At 35.0% G+C, this 21415-nt stretch overlaps 1 protein-coding gene and 1 pseudogene across 1 annotated transcript; one reads left to right on the top strand and one right to left on the bottom strand.

The window, feature by feature from the left end:
* Window positions 1–5231: 5231 nt before the first annotated feature.
* Window positions 5232–11116, top strand: LOC113349109 (annotated as a pseudogene).
* A 429-nt stretch (window positions 11117–11545) lies between these two features.
* On the bottom strand, window positions 11546–12208 carry LOC113351946 (F-box/kelch-repeat protein At3g06240-like). Its single transcript, XM_026595850.1, has one exon. The coding sequence runs from the start codon at window positions 12206–12208 to the stop codon at window positions 11546–11548; it is 663 nt and encodes a 220-aa protein (XP_026451635.1).
* Window positions 12209–21415: the final 9207 nt, after the last annotated feature.

The raw sequence follows: 21415 nt of genomic DNA, 5'->3' as shown, positions 1-21415 counted from the left end.
TACAAAGGTTGTATAAGAATTAGAAGTTTCTCTAGAGGAGAAAAGCTGCAAAAAAAAGATTGAATTTGGTGTGAATAGAGAAGTTAAATGAGTGTGTTATTTATGAAGGCACAATTGAGGTATAGTCTAACAAATTGGGGGATACTAAAAAAAAGAAGCATTATGAAGTAATTTAAGAACCCCTTATACAAATAATTTCTGTAATGGCTAAATTACCCTTAAATATCCCCCAAGTATGTTAACAGTCGGCAGTGGTAAGTGTTACCCGACAAGGCTGAGAATTCAATTTAATAATGCAAACAACGGTCAACATTGGTTCAAATGGAATCCGCATTGGTAACCAACTGGTATTTGAATCATGAAAATCGACCATGCTGACTCCTAACATGCAAAAATACCCATGTAGTTTAATATCAGTCGGTATTGAATTCAACCTACAAGCAACGTTGACTAACACATTTGGTATTGGTTTCATTAACAGAACAATACTGACTATAACAATCTGTATTGCATTCAAACTAATATCAATGCCGACTGTTACCATTCGCACCACAAAAAGAATATCAAAACAAACACAATATACATAGATTGGCCACTCGGTCTTTTGGATACAAAATTTTCCTTCTCATGTTCCAAGCTTAATTATTTGATGCCACAGGTTTTGATATTAAAGTTCTACCCGATGATTTCACCGTTAACCTCACCAAGATCAAAGTATTTTTGGGGCTTTGACACCGTTAAGGCGTCTTGATTTGGCAACTACTAAGATTATTATCTGAATCACACAAAAACTAATAATTAATATTAAAATTTAAGTTTTGAGGGGTTAAAAAGCTACAAATAACCCTTTAGCCAAAAATCCAATCCCATATAACCGTGAGCATCCCCTAAATTATGAGAGTATCCCCAAATTGTGCCTTCTTATTTATAGGGTTTGAAAAAGTAGCGGTTTATTGACTGTCGAAAAATATAGAACATGGAGACAATTGACCCAATATGTAAAGGTGGACTCAATGTTCTATGATAAAATATTGGATTTTTCTATCCACTGGGCTTATCAAATATGTTAGTTTGTCCAAGTGTCCCACCGGACTTGCTCTTAAGCTGAGTCTAGTGGAGAAATTATGTAGGATGAAAGTAATGGAAAAAAATATGTTTTGAGGCATACCAAAATGTTTCGAGGCATACGTTCGGCTGAAGTTATCAGTCGAACCTAGACAAAATACACAAGGTTCGGCTCAAATTGAGTATGCCTCAAAAATTTATGGTATGCCTCAAAACATGTTACAATGGAAAACCGTGGTCTAAAACCAAATAAATTGAAATGCCCAATCACTATCCTTGAAAACAGGGGATGTGGGAGGGGATTTAAATAGGGAATTCTCGCCAGAAAAAAAATGAAAAGCGAGGTTTCAATACGAAAGTTGTTTTTGGGCATACATGAATCTTATTAGGCATACCTAATAAAGACAAAAAAGGATGTGCAATAACAAAATCAGAAGCCCCCTTAACCAAAATTTTTTTAATGGCAAATCTGCCCTTTTAGGATTAGTTAAAATAATTCTGATTAGTGATTAATGATTAGTAATTAGTGATTAGTTTTAAGATTATTTAGTTATAAATTTGTGTAGATGAAAATTTTTGAGTAAGAAAAAAAAGTTAGATTTTTTTGGAGAAGGAGAAGGAGAAAATGAGAAAAAAGCTTGTATATGATTCAACGGATGAGGAGGGTACGCTTCTATCTTATGTTTAATCTCACTTTTGTAGCTTAAAATCATAAAAAGTTTGTGTTTTTCACTAAGGTTCGGCGATTCTGGAATATGTTCAGCTTAATATATCAGCCGAACCCACCTGCATACAACTAATGAACAGTTCAGCAAGCTGAAAGTGTTATTATTATGAGCCGAACCCACTTTGTAGCCCCTAGTTCGGCTTGTTTAAAAATGTCATAATGAGCCGAACCTAATCCTGTGTGATCTGAAAGAAAAGTTATGTGAGGTTCGGCTTATATTGAGAAAATCGTAAGCGCCGAACCTTTTGGTAGTACATGGTTCGGCTGTTTACATAAATATTGTATAAGCCGAACCTGATCATTTATATTCCTGATAATTGTTGGGGTAAGAATTTTGTATTGGTTCGGCACATAATGTGAATATCGTAATAGCCGAACCTCGTAAATGTGCTAGGTTCGGCACATATTATGATTATCGAATTTGCCGAATCCCTATGCATCTCTATCTATGACTAGGTTCGGCTTGAAATTTCATGAAATTTCATGCCGAACTGTTCATATACACTTACAGGAAGCTTTTGTAAAGAACAGTTCGGCTAAAAACGCAACTCAATTTTGAGTCGAACCCAACACCGTAACCGTCCTTTAATCGATGAAAAACAACAAATATGAGATTGGGTTTGTAAAACTTACTTTCTTATTCTCATTTCCGGAGTTGGAGATGCAGTTGGTTCAATTTCTGGTTCAATTGGTGGTTGATTTCCAGTTTCTACACCTTCATCTTCAATCGGTTATTCTTCTTCAATTGATGGTTTAGAAGACGATTTGGTTTTCCTAGTCCGTTCTTTTCTTTGTACGAGTCATTATGTGGTTGAGTTTAATCGACAATCAAATTTTTACGAATCGACAATTAATCACGATGATGAACTTTTTTTTCGCGGGAGGGGAAGAGTTCGGCTAGAGGAGGAGGAAGAAGAAGAGATGTTAAGGGAAACTGATTTTGATTTTTTAGAAAACTGATTTTAGATTTTTGTATTAAGGGTATATAGGTAATTGAACTACCCATAAGGTACCCCAAGATGGGACTATTGTTTTGTATGCCTAGAAAGATTTAGGTATGCCTAAAAACAACCTTCTTCAATCCTCTCTTACCCTTCCATCAATACCAAAATTTGGGCCCATCTTTAATGTTTTATACCGTATAAATAAAGAACGATTTTTTAGGGACCATGGTTTTTTTGGGGGACCATGGTCTTATTAGGCCAACCCCCTACACTTATAAGGGGTGTCCCAAAGTTAGGTAAATACCTATTTACCCTTTACTTTAATTTAAATTAAAACTAACTTAATAACTATATAAATCTAATCATATACATCTAATCTAAATGAATTTATTAACCAAAATCAAAATCAAAATCAAAATCAAAATTAAAAGAGCAATCGAAAATTTTTAGTTTTGAAAAAAAGTTTATTCTCTTCTTCTTCTCTCTTTCCTTGACGTTCCTCGTTCGATTGAAAAACCCATCAATCTTTTTAATTCGTTTTTGGATAGGAAAATTGAGTAAAAATCATCAAAATATGATTTAAATGGATGTTAAAGTGGCATGTTCGGTTAGGAATAGTTTTAAAAAAACTAGTTTTGTAACCGAACATTCTGAAACCAAGAACACGAATAACACTTCGGTTATCACGAATTTAATTTTTCATAACCGAATTCCGAGTTCGGTTGGTTCACAAAAAATTCTAAAACTAGTTAGTAACCGAACTCTACTCGTAATACTAAAAAAAAAATGTAACCGAATTGTGTTATTTTTCCTACTATGTTGAGTTATGATATAACCGAACTTTACCTACCTTGTTCGGTTGGTTCGCAAAAATTTCTAAAACTATCTAGTAACCGAACTCTACTTATATTCCAAAAAGAATTTTTTTTCCCAATGTAACCGAACTGTGTTATTTTGCCTACTATGTTGAGTTTCAATTTAACCGAACTTGTTCCACTATGTTCGGTTTGTTCGCAGAAAATCTTGACAAACCGAACTCTTCACTAATTGCATACATGTGGAGTTCGGTTAGATATGTTGTTGGGTTAAAGTTTGCGAACCAACCGAACATTACTCTGTAAGTCCTATAAACAAAGTTCGGTAACCTGCGTGTATGGAAAAGGTAACCGAACAACTAAAAACCTCCATTAAAGAACGAGTTCGGTAACCTGCGTATATGGAAAAGGTAACCGAACTACACTTTCAGATGAGTTCGGTAACCTGTTCTTCACATAAGGTAACCGAACAAGCCCAAATCTACCCTAAAAATTTACAGTTTTTTGAAAATTTGGAGCAATTCAACCAACATTATCTAAGTTTGAAACATACCTGGGTACCCAAATACTCTTCCGTCGGTTGTGGTTGGTAAAATCCTTTGTTTTTCATGTTTTCCTTCTTCATCTTCTCCAACTTTACTCTCTCAATAATTCTGCGTCTTTTAAAAAAAAAGCCATCTGATTTTTTAATCTCAGTAATTATCTTTAACTTAATCATTTTACTAATCACTACGCTAACTATTATTAACACTAACTAACAATAACTAATCATTACCAAAAAATTAATCAAGAGGATAATTTAGGTATTAATATAAATATATAGATAAGGGGTGACCTAAATTTACTTCTAATGTCTTTACCCAAAATAAAACCATGGTCCCCTCAAAATAACCATGGTCCCCAAAAAACCGTTCTAAATAAAACAGTCTTTGGCGAGGATTCCCTGCCTGGCTCACCACTCGACTCAGGCCTAGTAACACGTCTTGGTCTACCAGCAATTAGGGGTGAGCATAAAAACCGTAACCGAGGATTTGACCCGTATCCGTCCGCAAAATTGCGGATTTCACCCAGACCGCAAGATGTATGGGCCGGACACGGGTGGAGTTCTCAAATCCGCACGCGGTGCGGTTGCGGTTGTCTTTTAAAAACCGCGGATTACCCGCACCGTTGGGTAGTAAAGTAAAACTAGTAATCCCATAACTCAAATTGAAAAACTTAAGATATATTTCTTGCTCTTGAAAACTTATGATTCATCTTTAGTCGCAGTTGAAAAAGTAACTTCTTAGATTTGTCATTTGGAAGGAACACCGAGTGAAGAAATTATAATTAGATTTCCGAGATAAACTGATTAGACAAAGTTTGCTGGAGCTACAAGTGACTGACTATACTAGAGCTGTTAGTGGGCTTGGCCGAAATGAAACATTTTCTGCTCTAAAATTAGTGGGCTTGGTCTAACAAATCCGTGGTTAATCCGCAACCGGCCCGTACAATCCGGGAATCCGCGAATGTAAAATCCGCGGGTGATTGGACCGGTCACGGTTTGATTTTTCAAATCCGCAACTTTGACGGTTTGGTTGCGGGTGACTCCTAATCCGCAACCGTCCGTCCGTTGCACACCCCTGCCAGCAATATATCAACGGTCAGTGAAGCGAAGTCAAGGAACCCGAGTTCCAACTTCAAACCACTTGTCAGTAGTACAACTACAAAACGGGAACCTTAAAATATCTTTCATTTTTCTCTGCAAATTTTATTTTTCTTCTGTATCAATTTTCTCAATGGATCTCAACGTATCTACTCACTGTATCAAGCCTATCACCGGAAGTCGCATTTCTCCTTCTAATCTAGGGTTTCAAACTAATCTATCCAGAAATCTGAAACTTTTTAAGGTTTCTAATGATTCTTCTATCTATAAAACATCTCGATTATCTCTTCTTAAGTCTGGGTTTCAATCAAAATCTCGAATTCTAGCTGCTGCTGCGGAACCGATTACAGAGAATTTTGATTCAGTGGAAAATAAGATTTCTTTGGATCCTGCTTATACTAAAACGCCTTCAAATAGAGAATTGCGAACTCCTGACAGTGGGTAAGTCTAATAATTCTTTGCTCAATTCGTCATTTTTTGTTCTTAGTTTTTGTTAATTCCATTCAGTGATGCTGTAGTTTGCTCTAATGAGTGTTTAGTGTAGGAAAGCTTTTGACTTTGTGTGTGATTTTTGTGTGTGAAGGTATCATTTTGATGGAACTACAAGGAATTTTTTCGAGGGTTGGTATTTTAAGGTGTCAATTCCAGAAAGGAGGCAAAGTTTCTGTTTTATGTATTCAGTGGAGAATCCTGCATTTCGTAAGAAAATGAGTACATTAGAACAAATTTTCAATGGACCTAGATTTACTGGAGTTGGGGTTCAAATCCTTGGACCAGATGATAAGTACATTTGTCAGTTTTCTGAGGAATCTCAGCACTTTTGGGGAGGTAAGTTTACTGCTTGTCATGTTTTGGTCCATTTTGTGATTCCCCGAGGTTGGGATGATTTTATTTCTTGTATTTGTGATGCTTATTTAACAATCGAGTTTTAATGCATAGGTAGGCATGAATTAACACTAGGGAACACCTTTACAGCAGGGAAAGCCTCGCCTCCCCCAAATAGGGAAGTTCCTCCTCAGGTCCATTCAGTTTCTCTTGAGATTTTAAAATCTCTACATTTAGTATTTGAAATTTTGATTTCCTTTCTTTTTATCTTTTTGGGCATTTAGTTTTTGACCTTTTAGATAAAGAATGAGGATATTTATAACCATTAATGTCAAGCTCACTGGCTTAGGGAACTATGCTAGTTTTTGTTTGAAACATTGTTATTAGTAGCTAGGTAATGTACGTGTTTGCTTACATTTACAAAATGATGATAGGCGAGAGTGACAATTGTCGATGTTCTTTGCTTGGTGCTTTATTGCTGACAAATAAATCACCAGAGTATTGCTCGAATACTAAGCTCCTAAAACTGATGGAGATTTAACTTTTTAAAGTGCTCTTTGGTGTTTGTTGCAGATTTGAAAAATAGTAATGAGTGAGCTTGTCGGAATAGGTGAGAGTGACAATTGTCAAGGTTCTTTGCTTGCTGACAAATAAATCACCAGAATAGTGCTTGAATAGTAGCTCCTTAAACTTGTGAAGATTTAACTTTTGAAAGTGCCAGTTGGTGTTTGTTGCGGAATTGAAAAATAGTTATGAGTGAGCTTGTGGGTTTGATTCTTAAAATGTAATAATCAGCAGAATGCTCTTTTCATGGTTTTCTCCTCAGGAATTTGACGATAACGTCTCGGAAGGCTTCCAAGTTGCCCCACTTTGGAATCAAGGCTTCATCCGTGATGATGGAAGGTATGCCATATAGTGTTTAAAGAAATTGAAGTTCGTTTGGTGAATGGATAAGGTCATAGTTCAACGCTGGTACCGGTTTCAATTTTGTTATATTCAGTGCTCAATGGTTTTACTGTTAACTGATTCTTCGGGATCGTACAGTCAGAGTAGGTAAGTTTGTTGATGTCTTGTAGTCCGGATGTTGAACTTTCGTATACAAGCTGGTATATGTCGGTCTTTTCCGTAGCCATTTTAAATCAAATGGGTTAACAACTTGACGTGGGACAAGATTTACCTTATCTTTCATCCTTCCCACCTGACGTAGACAAAATACTCTTTGAGAGTCATCAATTTTAATGCTTGGCATGGTGTTTTGCACTCCAATCCTGGTGTGCATCATTAATATCACAATGCAGACTCTACAATGCCTTTACGAATATATTATAAGTCAGATATTGGAAATGATTGTCAATGTTAAAAACATGTATTTAAGTAGTGCAAGTATTTATGATTGTGAAACTCTCCTCTCTCGCACAACTCGAATGTATGATTCTTATAGTTATGCCTTAAGCAGCTAAAAAAGTTGAGTCATACTATTTAAAATCAAGCTCAAAATTAGATTGTCGAATAGGAGTTTCCCCATATGGGTTCTGTAAATGTGTTTCTTTCCTTATTCCCTTTCATGTCAAATAAGAGTAAAAAATTCTCCTCAAGGTAAATTTTAAGAAAAGAGTTACGTAACCAAAAAAAAAGAGATCTTCCTTCTCGGTGTTGATGCTCAAACTACAACCGAAATTATTACTCCCTCCGTCTCTAAAAGATAGGCTTGTTTGGTTTTCACAAAAATTAAGAAAACCAATCATTGTAGCCACTTCTTCATGTTTTTTCCTAATCTATCCTTGGTCCCCACTCATTTGTTATAAGAGAGATGGGAGAGAAAAGTAGTCCCCCTTTAATATTAAGAGAGAAAAGGGAGAGAAGAAGTGGCCCCTCTATGGGTATACTAGTAAAATCATAACATTTGACTTTCCACATATGGCAACAAGCCTATTTTTTTTGACATACTCAAATAAGGAAACAAGCCTATCTGTTAGAGACAGAGAGAGTATATTTTATTTTATTTGTGTGTGTGTGTGCGGGTGGTTGGTAACTTGATGATATCTCGCCTAATTTATCTCTTTTATTTGAATTGGCAGATGAAGTTACGTGAACACTGTAAAGACTCTGCGGTGGAAATATAGTACCCGTCCTGTTTATGGTTGCGGTGATGTTGGCTCGAACCAAAAAGCTACAGCAGGCTGGCTTGCAGCTTTTCCTGTATTTGAGCCTCATTGGCAAGTTTGCATGGCAGGTGGACTGTCCACAGGTATAGGGTCAATGTTCTTACTTCTGCCTAGTGAATTTGGATATGATTTGCTCCTCATTTAGTTTATTTGTTGCCCATTGATATTAGTCAGATATGTGGATACTCTTCTAAGCTACATTTAGATGGCACATTGAGAAACCCACTTAAAAAGTGATTCCACCTGTCTGTGTTTTTATTAATTTGGTAATTGTTACACATCTCAGATTCTGAACGGTCATTCCAGGCTGGATAGAATGGGACGGCGACCGTTTTGAATTTGAAAATGCACCTTCTTACTCAGAGAAGAGTTCGGGTGGAGCTTTCCGTAAGAAATGGTTCTGGGTAAGAATCTAAATGTTTCCATTCACGAATGCTTAGTTCAAATGTTGTTAGTTATACCTGTGAGAAAGGGGTGAAAATGAAATACTCCAATTATTCTGAAGTTTGCAGTATGTCAATTGGTGTATTATCTGCAATTGTTCATTTCTTTGCTAGTGGTTAGCAATACAGTTCGTTAACATGATTACTCAGGCTTAAACATGATTATGATTTTACAGTATGCTGAAATAGATTTAAGATATAGAATTGATCTGTTCAATGGGTTAAACTACAACCATAATGGCGTAAAACAGCTCATAACCTTAGAGATAGAATTGAGTAGAAATACAGAAATATAGACGTTACTGTAAGTTTTAGACTTGAACTTCTACTCTTATCTCCTCATGCCTAGGTGAAGAGGCTAGAAGAGCGTCCATTCGATGCTTTAAAAACATGTTTTTCAACCTTACCACAACAATATGTAGAGATACCTCACACTAGACATATGGGCATTGATGGCGTCATTAAGCTACTTTAGACTCGCTGTAATATTAACCAAATATAAGCTGAAGTACGTAATTATAAATTCTTATCACACATTAGTATCATCACCGATCCTCATTTACTCAAACCAGGCATGATTTGTTGCTAAGCCATAAGAAAGCCAATATAAAATTAATCACATTAACTAGTATTATCACTAATCCTGTTTTACTCAAACCAAGAATGATTTGTTGCTAAGCCATAAAAAAACCATTACCCATAAGTTACTACTCCAAAATCCATAGTTGACATGAGGGTAGCGTATCTGCTGAATCTAGTGATTGTTGAACTGTTGAGAGTTTTTAGAGTTAAGGGATCGATGGTTGGTATCTTATTGCAGGTTCAATGCAATGTTTTTCAAGGTGGAGAAGGGAGAAGTTGCTTTGACTGCCGCCGGTGGTTTAAGGGAACTGCCTGGATTGAACAGCTCTGAGAATGCTGCATTGGTACATACTTTATGGGGTTTTTTTGGCCCACAGCAATCTTGTTTGTCTTCTTCGCAATTGTCAGTCTCTTTTACCAAGGATTAATGCTACTATTATCACTGAATCTGCTAAGTTTACTGTCAAATTTTATGTTTAGTCTTGCGGACCTATTTGTTTGTCATTCTTAGATTACCACATCGTTTAGTTAAGTAATTAAAAACACTATTTTGTCTTTTATGCTTATTTTCCTTCTACTCCTTGAGGATTTTGCAAGTGCATGTGAACTAACCAGATACTTACTGTTGTATTTATGCAGATCGGAGTTCATTGTGAAGGAAAATTTTATGAATTTGTTCCATGGAATGGTGTTTTTAATTGGGAGATTGCACCATGGGGTTATTGGCACATGTATGCAGAAAATGTATAAGGTGATCTCTTCGTCTAAGTTAGCTAAGTTTTGTACATCAGTAGTCATCATGTGCAAGTTTTTATCACCGGGACATTAATAACTATAGTAATTGTTATTATGTTTTTTTTCATTGCATATCACAAATCTTATTTTGATTGACAGGTTGAGTTAGAGGGAACTAGGAAGGATCCAGGAACTCTATTGCGAGCTCCTACATCTGAAGCAGGGATTGCAGTAGCTTGCAGAGCTACCTGTTTCAGGGATCTAAGGTTACAAATGTGGGAAAAGAGATATGATGGTAGTAAGCGCAAGGTGCGTGATTCTCTTAATTTTAATTCTCTCTTTAATTTCCTTCTCATTTCGACCACATGAAACTATGTATCTGTATACCCTTCACATAATCTCCCTAATTCCATCATACTGAGATTTTTTACTATCACTAAAAGATTCAATTTTCTGAGACTGTTGGTATCTCTAGAGAGCTACAGAAGAAGTCGCAACGAATTACGCTCGTACCAAGTATAAGTGATAGGTTACTCGCGAAATCGACATTGGTCTCCATCAATCAGATTTTTTTTGTTACTCGTGATTTGGGCATGCATAACCATCGATCTTTTTAGATTATTCAGATGGTTCTGAAAAGCCAGACTTCTCATTTGTGTTTTTTTTCTTTCCCTTTTTGGTTCTACTGCTAAGTTGCTTTACTTGATCTATTTTTGTTTATCGATCTTTTTATTTAATTTCAAATTGAGAACTATCACCCTTGATCATTTGCAGGTTATTCTAGATGTTACAAGCAACATGGCTGCACCGGAAACTGGTGGAGGGCCTTGGTATACTACATGGAAAGCGAAGACCTCTTCACCTGAGATAATCAATCAAGCGCTTAACTTCCCAATTGACGTAGAACGGATTCTTGGATCTGTTCCATTTCTTAAACCTTCTGGTCTCTAGTTATCTGGTGGAAAATGCTTTTGTTTTATCAAAGTAAGCCACGGAGCCAGGGATACATGTGTATACCAACTGCATATGATTAGTCAGCTTGCTAAGCAGTTTTGGTCCCTGATAAAACCTTAAGACCCTTTTCTTGTTTCTTAGTATTAGTAGTTTGCAAGAGATTTTGTTCTGCAAATGCGGGTTTACGAGAAGATTAACGAAAGCAGCGTCTTTTAGTAATGTTTTCCTTTGTATGATTTTCTTTTTCTTCCCTGACTGAAAGCTTGCCACACCAAAGATATTAAAAAGATGCGGTCACCAGACTCACCACCAAAACAATTTGGGATTTAAGATGCGGTGAACGTGGATCAATCATGTGACCTTCATATCTTCAGTCTGATGCTCTCCCAACTGAGCTATCCCCGCAAGATACTGTTGTAACTAAAAACTAGGAACTGGTCACCGATTAAGTAGAAATTTCAGGAAGATGTAGCGCTCAAGATAGAATGCGGAACAAGTTTTCAATTTTTCATAACCATTGCAGGTTCTAAAACTAGAACAAAACGTACGCGTAAAGTTAAAGCGCAAATTATGTAATCAGAGCAAAAAATACCTTCACATGTCTTTCTTCCGACATCCGAGGCTTCTTCATGTCTCAAATAATTCCCTCTACATATGTTCCCTCCCTAGGTAAGTACCAGAGTTGGGTGAAATTAAGCTTTCAACATAACTAAGATTTCTAGAGCAAGTTAGGCCATTCAGATTTCTTTCAACAACACTTCCATGTTTCGGGTCATAGTATACTAGATTGTCAGAACCCACAAATAGAATCTCACCATTTTTGAAAGTCCACATAATCTTCAAAGAATTCCACTGACTGCTATTAGCACTGATTGTTCTAAGTATTATCTCATGGGTAATGATATAACGTCTAGCCCAAGATTGTCGAACTCCATACTCTTGCATTACCAAGACTTCAACTTGACCCTTATCAACCTCAACAAGTAAAGAAAGACACTCTCTCAACATGCCTAGAGAAAAATATGGTCCATTTAGGAAACAATCCTCCGATAGTTGGATTTCTTCAAATTTTTCATTGCTCATATCCAAAGAGACAATGCAAAAGCCATTGTTCCCTGAGGCTAACCAATGAAGATCGCCCTTTACAAGTACCCCAGATTTTCCCTTAGGAATCCAGTATGGGTTAGTCACTGGAATATTTTCCCATAAATTTGATCCTAGCCTATAGACAGTCATCTCAAGAAGGTGTACAACAATTACTAACTTGTAATCCTCATTCATGCGATCATAAGCAAAAGCAAACACTTCCATTCTGTCATAATAAAATTCACTTGGCAAGTGGGATATCTTTTTGTACTCTCTGGTGGCTGGATTCCAAAGAAAGAAAAATCTCATAATTTCTTTTTCGCGGAAATAAGATACCACACTCTCACAAAAAATAAGGCAAATCAAACCAGTACAAGAACCAACCGAGTAAACTGAATGACCTGAAAATTTGAAAGGATATTCCATTTCAACAGCATGATTTTCAATCTCGCTTGATGACTCTAACGATTCATAACTTATAGAGTAAATTATCCCACTCCGATTACTATTACTAAAGTCACAACTTCCAAGCATGAGATTACTAGAGTTGTTTCTTTGGGCAGTAAAATCAAAATGGAGTTTAACAAAACCGGGGTTAGAAACTAGAGAAAACCAAGTTTTGCAAACGCACTTATAAATGAATATTGATTGCACTGGTACCCGTATCAGGATATCCAGATATAAATCTTCTGGAATGCTTGACATTGTCGCTTCTTCTTCTTTGAAGAGGACCAGAGAGTGAAAACAAGAACAAAAGATAGGGTCGATTAATAGCGGAAGATTATTTATATGGCCCAACATAAGACGGGTTATGGGATGTTGCTGACTGACCCGACATCCATCACTGACATAAGTGAAGTGAACTGCAGTCCGAGGAAGGGAACTGTCTTTTCGACCAAAGCTGGTTATTTTTTTTTTATTTTTTTTTTGAAGCATGAGCTGGTTCCTTTTTGGCATGTACTCGTGCTTGTTTTTATGAATCATATATATTTTATTTATAGAGAAAAACATTTTAAGTGAAAGGAAATTATTAGGGTTTTGAGAACTTCAATACATCTGGTTATAGCTTTTTACGTAAATGTTCGTGCCCTACATTCATCTGGTTATAGCTTTTTACGTAAATGTTCGTGCCCTACATTGCTTGAAGCAGTATCAAAGAATTTTATAGAAAATAGTTTAAATCATCTAATACGCGTAGTAGTGGTGGAGTCTTGGAATCCTAGTTTTTTATACTTATTTATTTATTTTATTAGATTTAATTAGTATATCTCAATCAATTTCTTTTTCTTTTTTTGATGAAAAGGCAAATTTTATTAATCAAATAACAGAGTACAAGAGATTTATAATCTCATTTTTGACAAAAACATTGGAGATAACACTAGATTTTAAAACGCTTTGCTGAATATTGGAAGACATGTGCCTAAGATGCTTTATCCGAGCTTCTTTAGCAATGTAATCCGCTGCATAGTTATATTTCATGTTTATATACTTTACCTGGGTCTGTGGAAGATTTTCCAGTATTGAGATAGTTTCCTGAATGGTATTATCCGCGTTCCAAGGAGAATCTTTACAAGTCTTGTTGATCGTTTCCGCCAGTGTTTTGCAGTCCGTTGCTATCGAGACACTGGATAATCAATTTCTTTTTGGCATAATTGAATTAGAAATTTCAGATAACAATTCATTAGTATCTGTGGAACGATCCGTGCTTGCATACTGTCTCATTGTAGCCGTGCTCTTGCGGTCTATAGTGAAATATCACATCACTTTGCGCTTCTTAAACTACGAATGTAAAAATCTATTCAACCGTTACACCATAATTCAGTTAATTAGCCAAATTACATGAACTTTTTAGTAGAGTCAATGACACATGAATATATGAAATGACATCAACTCAAATCTTGGATCTTAAAATTGGACAACACATCGAGAGAGTTCAAGAATTCTCAGCATTCTCTGATTCAAGCATCCAAATTCGATTCAAAATAGTCTTTTGCTCCCATTTTTTTCACAAAAAGATTTTTTTTTCTTCAATTTTTAACTACTTAGTAAGTCTAAAAATATCGTTCTTAAAGGTTTCAACCACACTATTTTTTTAACTTGGAAACAAACACAAACTAAATCAGGAAATCCCTAAACAACCACACTTCTGAAAAAGAAAAAATGACGAAAACCTTAGGTCCCCTAATCCAAATAATGGTTAACCAAGTTGTCCACCTAAGGTCAGCTTTTATCCTAGATCATTTGATCTTCACGTTACAATACTCTCTCCGTCCCCCATGTATAAGAGGAATAGGTAAAATCTTTTAGGTTAATTAAGAAATTATTTTGATTTCATAAATATTCATTTTTATTCTTCTTATTTTACTCTTTATCGTATTCCCCATACTAGTTAGAGACTTAATCGTGACGATACACTTGCTCTTTAAATGAGGGTGTATGTGGTAAAAAAAGTTTTTTGGAATTCGATTTCTGCCTATCTAATGGGATAAGAAAATATCAAATAATCCATCTTTATAAGTGGAACGAGAGAATATTTATAACGTAATAGGGTCTCAAAACGACCCAATTAAAGGTTCTAAAACCCTTCACATATATCGACAAATCCCCAGCGGACTGCAATAACATTATCAATTTTTTTTTGTTGTTTAAATGGGAAAAATATATGCCTTGAGATAGATACATAACAATTAACTGATATTTTTCAATTGTAGACTATGTGCTTATCTAGTTATGAAACCAAACTAGTTGTTAGAGCAACTCCTACAGTGTAGACGTAAAAACATCCATAATTAAAGAGTATCCACATGTATATGGATCCTCAGCAATTAGTGGATCCAAAATCCACTATGGGAAAATAAAAAAATTAATCCATCTGGTCCCTCATCTCCAGATTATTCAAAAAAGGACTTAAAAAAGTTTAACCGTCGGCTCTTGAATGACCGTATGATTCCTAATTTAATGTTATTTAATAGCTTATGACCGTTGCTAGTTCAAAGGGTAAACGTTCACATACATCAAGAAAAAGAAAATAGCTACGAATTCTTACATAATCCTTAAATCAATCCATAATTAAATATATTCAAAATGATTAAACTCCCATTCGGGCATTCATTGGACGGATTGTTCCATACGGCTACTGAATGATCGGATGTGAGAAAAAAAAAACATCCAGAATTCAATAATCGAATAGAGTATGCGGTCAGCTTATGGCTGGGTGGACTACTACTCTAGAGCCATCCACCTAAACTTGAGAAGTAGCATTGGAATTTCACAAACAGGAGGATGATAAAATCATCCATTGGTCCATAAGGTGTGGACTGTCACAAAAATGTATAGATGATTTTCCTCATATGAGTTTCCCTAAGGGACCGTCCGTAAGTGGATTAAACTGCAAATGGCACAAGCCACTACCCCAGGGACGGCATTGGCTCTCTCCACTTTCTTTAATAGAAAAGAGTTTTTAATATATTTCCCAACATTGCAAGTTAATATCTTACCGGTGCATACATCAAAAGTTGTTGGTCGTGATATTACCACAAAATAAAGGTTATATTAGAAAATATTATCCTGTAAAACACGACTTTTCACGAACTGTTCTCAATTGCCTGTTTATTTTCCAAATTCTATCGAATCCCTCTCTTCTAGGGTTTTAAGAAGTGGGTTTTGTTCTATCCCGTTCAAACCAACTTTGGTGGTTTCAGCCGTCATACTACAAGGTATATGATATTTATCAAACTATGTATTAATGTTTTTAGTCTTTATGATCTTACTAGATGTTTTTTTGCTAGTTGATGATGTTTTGTTGAATCCTAAGAAGAGTTTTTGAAAACCTGAGATCATGGATTTCATTTTAGGGTGTCTTAGAGTAACTAGTTGAACTTAGGGTTAAACCGAGTGTTTCATTTAGTTGAAAAAACTATGGTTTGAAAAATCATAGAAATATAATAGAAGATATGAATTATAGACTTATCATGAATATAAAGATCATTTGTGACTATGGTCTAGTGAGGGTATTTTTTAGTATTCTTTTTATCTTTATTTCTGGCTAGGTGCAGATTATTGTATGTATGTTATTCTTCATGTTTTTTATACAATATTTCAAACAAAAAAAAAACAAAAAGAAAAAAACATTTATTGTTCTTGTTTCTTGCTAGTTTTCTCTCTTTTAAAATGTTTTCTTTCTGATTTATTAGATGAATGGAAGTATCATAGCCGAGATAAATGTGAAATTGCGGTCATCCTCGGATATGATACCCGAGTACACAAAGCAATGTAAATACATCTCTCAATGTGCAAGATTTTCATAATGTATATAAGATATAATGTTATTATCTTCATCAAAGCTCCACAGGAAAACCGTTTGTTTGGTCAAAGTTATGATTTCCGAAGACTATTTTGATATATTGAATTCGCTCTCCTTAATTCCAAATATTCCAAACATACTCAAACCAAAATGTGAGTAATGCACGTGTTAAGCATTTGTGTTTCTTTAGAAATAACTTAAGGATATTACTCCCTAACTTGGGCCATCGACCATCCTTTAAGATCCGTTCATATCTTCGTTCAAAAGTTATCAAAATTCGACGAAAAGTCGGGTTTTATAAGTTTTCATTTGACAAAAAGTCATGCATGTGTTAAAAACAGTTATCAATCATACATATTTATTAGATGCTCATCGTATATTGTTAATTTAATAATTTATCTTGTTCTAAATGATTAGTAATATTTTATTTGTTAAGGAACCAGGTCTCACTCCAAAACTGAAAGTGTACGACTGTACGTATATGTATTCATTCAATTGTAAGGTAGAAAAGAATGGACGTGGCTTCCACCTTATATTTGAAATATCTTCTTATATTATGTCATATTAAAATGCAGTATAGTAAGCTTGATAATTTAGATATTGGTACAATAATAGTTTTAACTTGATAACTACGAACCTATTATTTCCGTGAAAAAATAACTCAGAGGCTGGTTGTACTGTAAGACCCATATACCCATTCTCTCTCTCTCTCAAACTTTTTTCTTCTTCCATGTTTCTTTTATATAACCGCTTTTTGTGCCTTCAAGAGAACCTCGTATGCCATAGTTTGTGAAACAGAGGGTTTAATAAAAAAGTGTTCTAGAAATGTAAGAAAAATAATCGTTGTAGGCTGAGCTTATGCTGACTACAATCACACTTTCAGGCTCATATATCAAAGTTTTATTGTTACTTGTAACAAATAGTCCAAAGTCGAAGTCCAAAAGTCGTCCCAACATTGCACGACATGGGGATGGCAAACATTGACCCCTTTTCGTGCTCCAAGTCTACTTGCAATAACTTCGGATTCACTATTGATTTCATTATACCTTGTGTTAAAGACGAATGAGAAGCTTCCTTTTTTCATTACAATATCTTTAACAACTTTCACCACCCAATCATTCATCACAGCTTCAGTTAGAATTTTCGATCGTTCTATAATGGCAAGTGCATATTTGTCCTTGACTACAAATAATTCGGGAAACCCATTTGATTCATCAATGATGCGCAAATCAATAGGCTTCCTTTACTACTTTCATTTGCGGAAGACACTCACTTGTGAACTTTCCGGTATGCAACCAACATTGATAGTACTTTTTACAGTCACTTGTTCACGGATTTCCTTGAACATTTCATCCATTTGTTTATCCCACCATCTGCTTTATCCATTTCATGTATCTTCAGATCAAACAATTGTTAGATTTCGGTATAACTTCACTTAATAGTTCAAATAAATCTCCATTGTACTCACTACATAAGACTGATACTACTTTCGCCATTGATTGTTCACGGATAATTTCCTTGAACATTTCATCCATTTGTTTAATCCCTCCATATTTGTATCTTCAGAGAGAAAACATTCTTAGATTTATGTATAGCTTCTCTTAATATTCAAACAAATATCCATCGTATTCACTACACAAGATACTAATATGTGTTTTTGTGAACACAAACATTATGTTTGGATTCCATCCCAAGTATCCATATATTGAAAATAGATGAATTCAGTCATCTCATATGTTTATATGGTGGAGGCGTTTGAAGAAGAAGAATTTTAGAATCTTTCCAACATGTTTTCAAATGTGATTGTAATTGTGCATAAATATATCTAACCGATTGGGAAAATTGGAACATCTATCAATTTCATATGACCACCTACCAACAATTGTCCTCCATCTTGAGCCATAAAGAATAAACTGAAAATTAAAACAACTTTATAAGTGAACAACACATTAAAAAAAGAGTAACATTAACATTCACAGTCTATCCATGCTCTAAAAAAATAATAAGAAAAATTGTTGTTACTGGTTAGCATATTACTCTGCAATCATCTACCCATGCTTTAAAAAACAACATCCATTCCAAAATTTGATTTTCAAATCAAAAAGTTCAGATTTATTATTGTAAGTTTGGTTAGAAAAGTACTCTATAATCATCTACAATCATCTACGATCTACCCATGCTAAAGAAAAACATTCATCCCAAAATTCGATTTTCAAAACAAAAAGTTCTAAAGAAAAATGAAAGTTTGAGGTAGTGGATGAAGAGGGGATTACTCTCCAATGGAACCAAGATCGATCTCCAAGATGACAAGATTATGTTTTTTTCCAAGATCTGTAAAAGCCCTAAAGGTTTATCGACACAACAAGAATTTTTTTCCAAGATCGCAAATCCCTTGTTAGTATTACTTGCTAATGTGTACGCACTCTATTACTAGAGCTTTAGGGAGGGGACTGTGGGACCTACACTCTTTTTATTTAAAGCTCTTTTGCTAATCATTAGGACAAGGTAGATTAACAGTAATAACTTATATTTTTTTTATATCAAGTAGTAATAACCTGATCCAATCTCTCGGGTTTTTTCCAAGTTCTGCAAAATCCATAGGAGGGCGTAGGGGTTTTACAGTAAAACCAGTTTCTGAGTTATGCTCCCGGAAATAATAGGTTTCGTAGGTATCAAATTAAAAAGATAATTGCACCAATATCTAAACTATCAAGCTCATTGAACTGTATTTCATGATATAATACAAGAAAGAAATCTCAAATATAAGTTGAAAGCCACATCCATTATTTTCTACCTTAAAATTGAATGAATACAACATGTACGTACAATCGTACACTTTCAGATAATATGCAAATTAAACTGTAAGGTTGGGAAAGAAAATTATTTTTACCAAAAAGTTAAGGATAAGGTTGGGAAAGCTCATGTACGTACAATCGTACACTTTCAGATAATATGCAAATTAAACAGGTCCTTTCTTCAACCAACCAACAACATACAAACCCTTATCAAGAACTGACGCATTTCTTAGAACTAGGCCTCTAAAGTTAAGGATAATACCTGACAAAACATTTGATGGGGATAACGAGAGAGAGAGAGAGAGTATTAAACACAAACTTATAAGCAATATTAGTTGGGCATGTAACAGACTAAATAGATAGAGAATTACCCCAGAGGCAAGAGTCTCGCATAAAATAGGCAACAAAGAAGATGAGAAGGTTTTACATCAAATTCAGTAGTGTTTCAAATTTGGCAATTAAAATCAGCCAGCATATTCCAATTCAATTCACAAACCATCAGAACTCAGTTTTCTTTACCCAGCTTATTCGCATATTATTTTCAAACATATAAAAATATATATATAAATTCATAAATTTATATGAATTTATGAATACTAGCATAATCTAGGATCAATTCTACCCAATATTTTAAAACCCGGACCGGGCATCGACCCAGTAAAATTACTGGATCAGGGTCAATTGGTTTAACCAGTGGTTCAACCGGGGGTCACTGGGTCAAACAGATTACATACTAACTGTCAAAAATATATACCAATACGAGGAGGAATGGAGGATAAGTGGCGTGAGACACAAATAGTCAGACAACCAAGTGTTTCACATGTTTAGTCCGTCATAGTTGCCCCTAATATAATGCTACTATTTACGCTTTATGCCATTGAACCCTAATGTTTACGTTTCTTTATGTGTGTTTCATCTTCTTTCAATAATTTTTCTCAACAGATCAGTACCGTCTCTTTATACCAATATCCTCTTTCGGCGATCATGTATCAAATCAATCAATGAAGTGTTATCAATTCATTCTTAAATTCTCTTTAATTTTCCATTTGGACCTCTGTGCTTCTCCATCGCCAGGACTCATTCCGATTGATAAATTGTTTCTTCCCTTTTCCATTAATTGTTTGATTGAATGAAATTAACAGATCCAAGGTTTTGATTATACTTCATCTTCTTCTATAAACCGATATTCTTGTGATTCATTCACGAAGAGCAAGTTTAATATTCTAGTAACAGAAAAAGTTCAACAACAAAAAAAAAATCGAAATTTTGATGACGAAGTAACTGGGTGAACCGGAAACAACCCAGCTGGGTTAATTGGTTCGCTGGTTGGACCGGCCGGCTTTCCCGGTTCAATGGGTTTTTAAGCATATTAGTGGGTTAAGGGTGGCCCAACCCGTTTTTTCTACTGGTTCACCGGTTCTCTGGTCGAACCGGCCGGTCCGGTCCGGGTTTTAAAAAACTGGTTCTACCTTGACGCCCAACATTATCTAAGATTGGTTCTACCTTGATTTCCTATATAGGTTAGGATCGGTCCAACCTTAAGATCTTCAATGAAAATCGTACCATCAACCCTTTTGATTTTCTTTCGACTACAAAATAAGTTCGGATGTCTACTTCCTTAAACTCATATAATTAAACATGGTTTTCTAGGTATGAAATCAAACCCATGTTCACTATACAATCTAGTAACGAGTTACAAAGGTTATATCGATGTCGCAATTCCGAAGTTCAAACGATAAGCATTATACTTCTTAACTCAATATACCAATATAAAGCACTTATCGCTATTAATATATATATTGTTCCTTGACACTTTGATCACAATATGATGATCAAGTATATTATACTAGATTTTCATATATATAACTTTGTATGTTATATTTTTAATCAGAAACGACTTGAAAGCTTACGATATAGAAATGGAAACAAGTCAAGTCATGTATTACTAACCTCAAGAGGAAGGATGATGTAATCATCAGTATCGATACGCCTTCGAAATATTTAGGTCTTTAGAGTAATACTTGTATGTCTCAACATTTCTAGACTTCCTATTCTAACCTAAAAAAGTTGACTCTAGTAATCCAATCAAGCGACTTATATATGAGTTTTGATACTAAAATATGACAACCAACCCTGACATACAACCACTTGGTGGGTTCAACCGATCAATGCTCTAACAACAACTTATGGTTGTTGTTATTACATAGATCAATAACTTATGGTTCTTGGAGAAAAATACTTAGGTATCCCGTTATTATTACATAGATCAATGCACAAGAATTCTCAAGGCAGTTTAGATAATATGCAAATTAAAGGCTTGGTAGTTTGGGTCTT

The sequence above is a fragment of the Papaver somniferum genome, chromosome 2 (assembly GCF_003573695.1).
Source record: "Papaver somniferum cultivar HN1 chromosome 2, ASM357369v1, whole genome shotgun sequence".
NCBI classification, from domain to species: domain Eukaryota; kingdom Viridiplantae; phylum Streptophyta; class Magnoliopsida; order Ranunculales; family Papaveraceae; genus Papaver; species Papaver somniferum.
The sequence above is the reverse complement of the archived record's forward strand: the minus strand, read 5'-3'. Positions and strand labels throughout refer to the sequence as shown.

Excerpts from the sequence above, each read along its gene's own strand:
- LOC113351946 (XM_026595850.1), bottom strand. The coding sequence starts at position 12,208 with ATGGAAGTGTTTGCTTTTGCTTATGATCGCATGAATGAGGATTACAAG.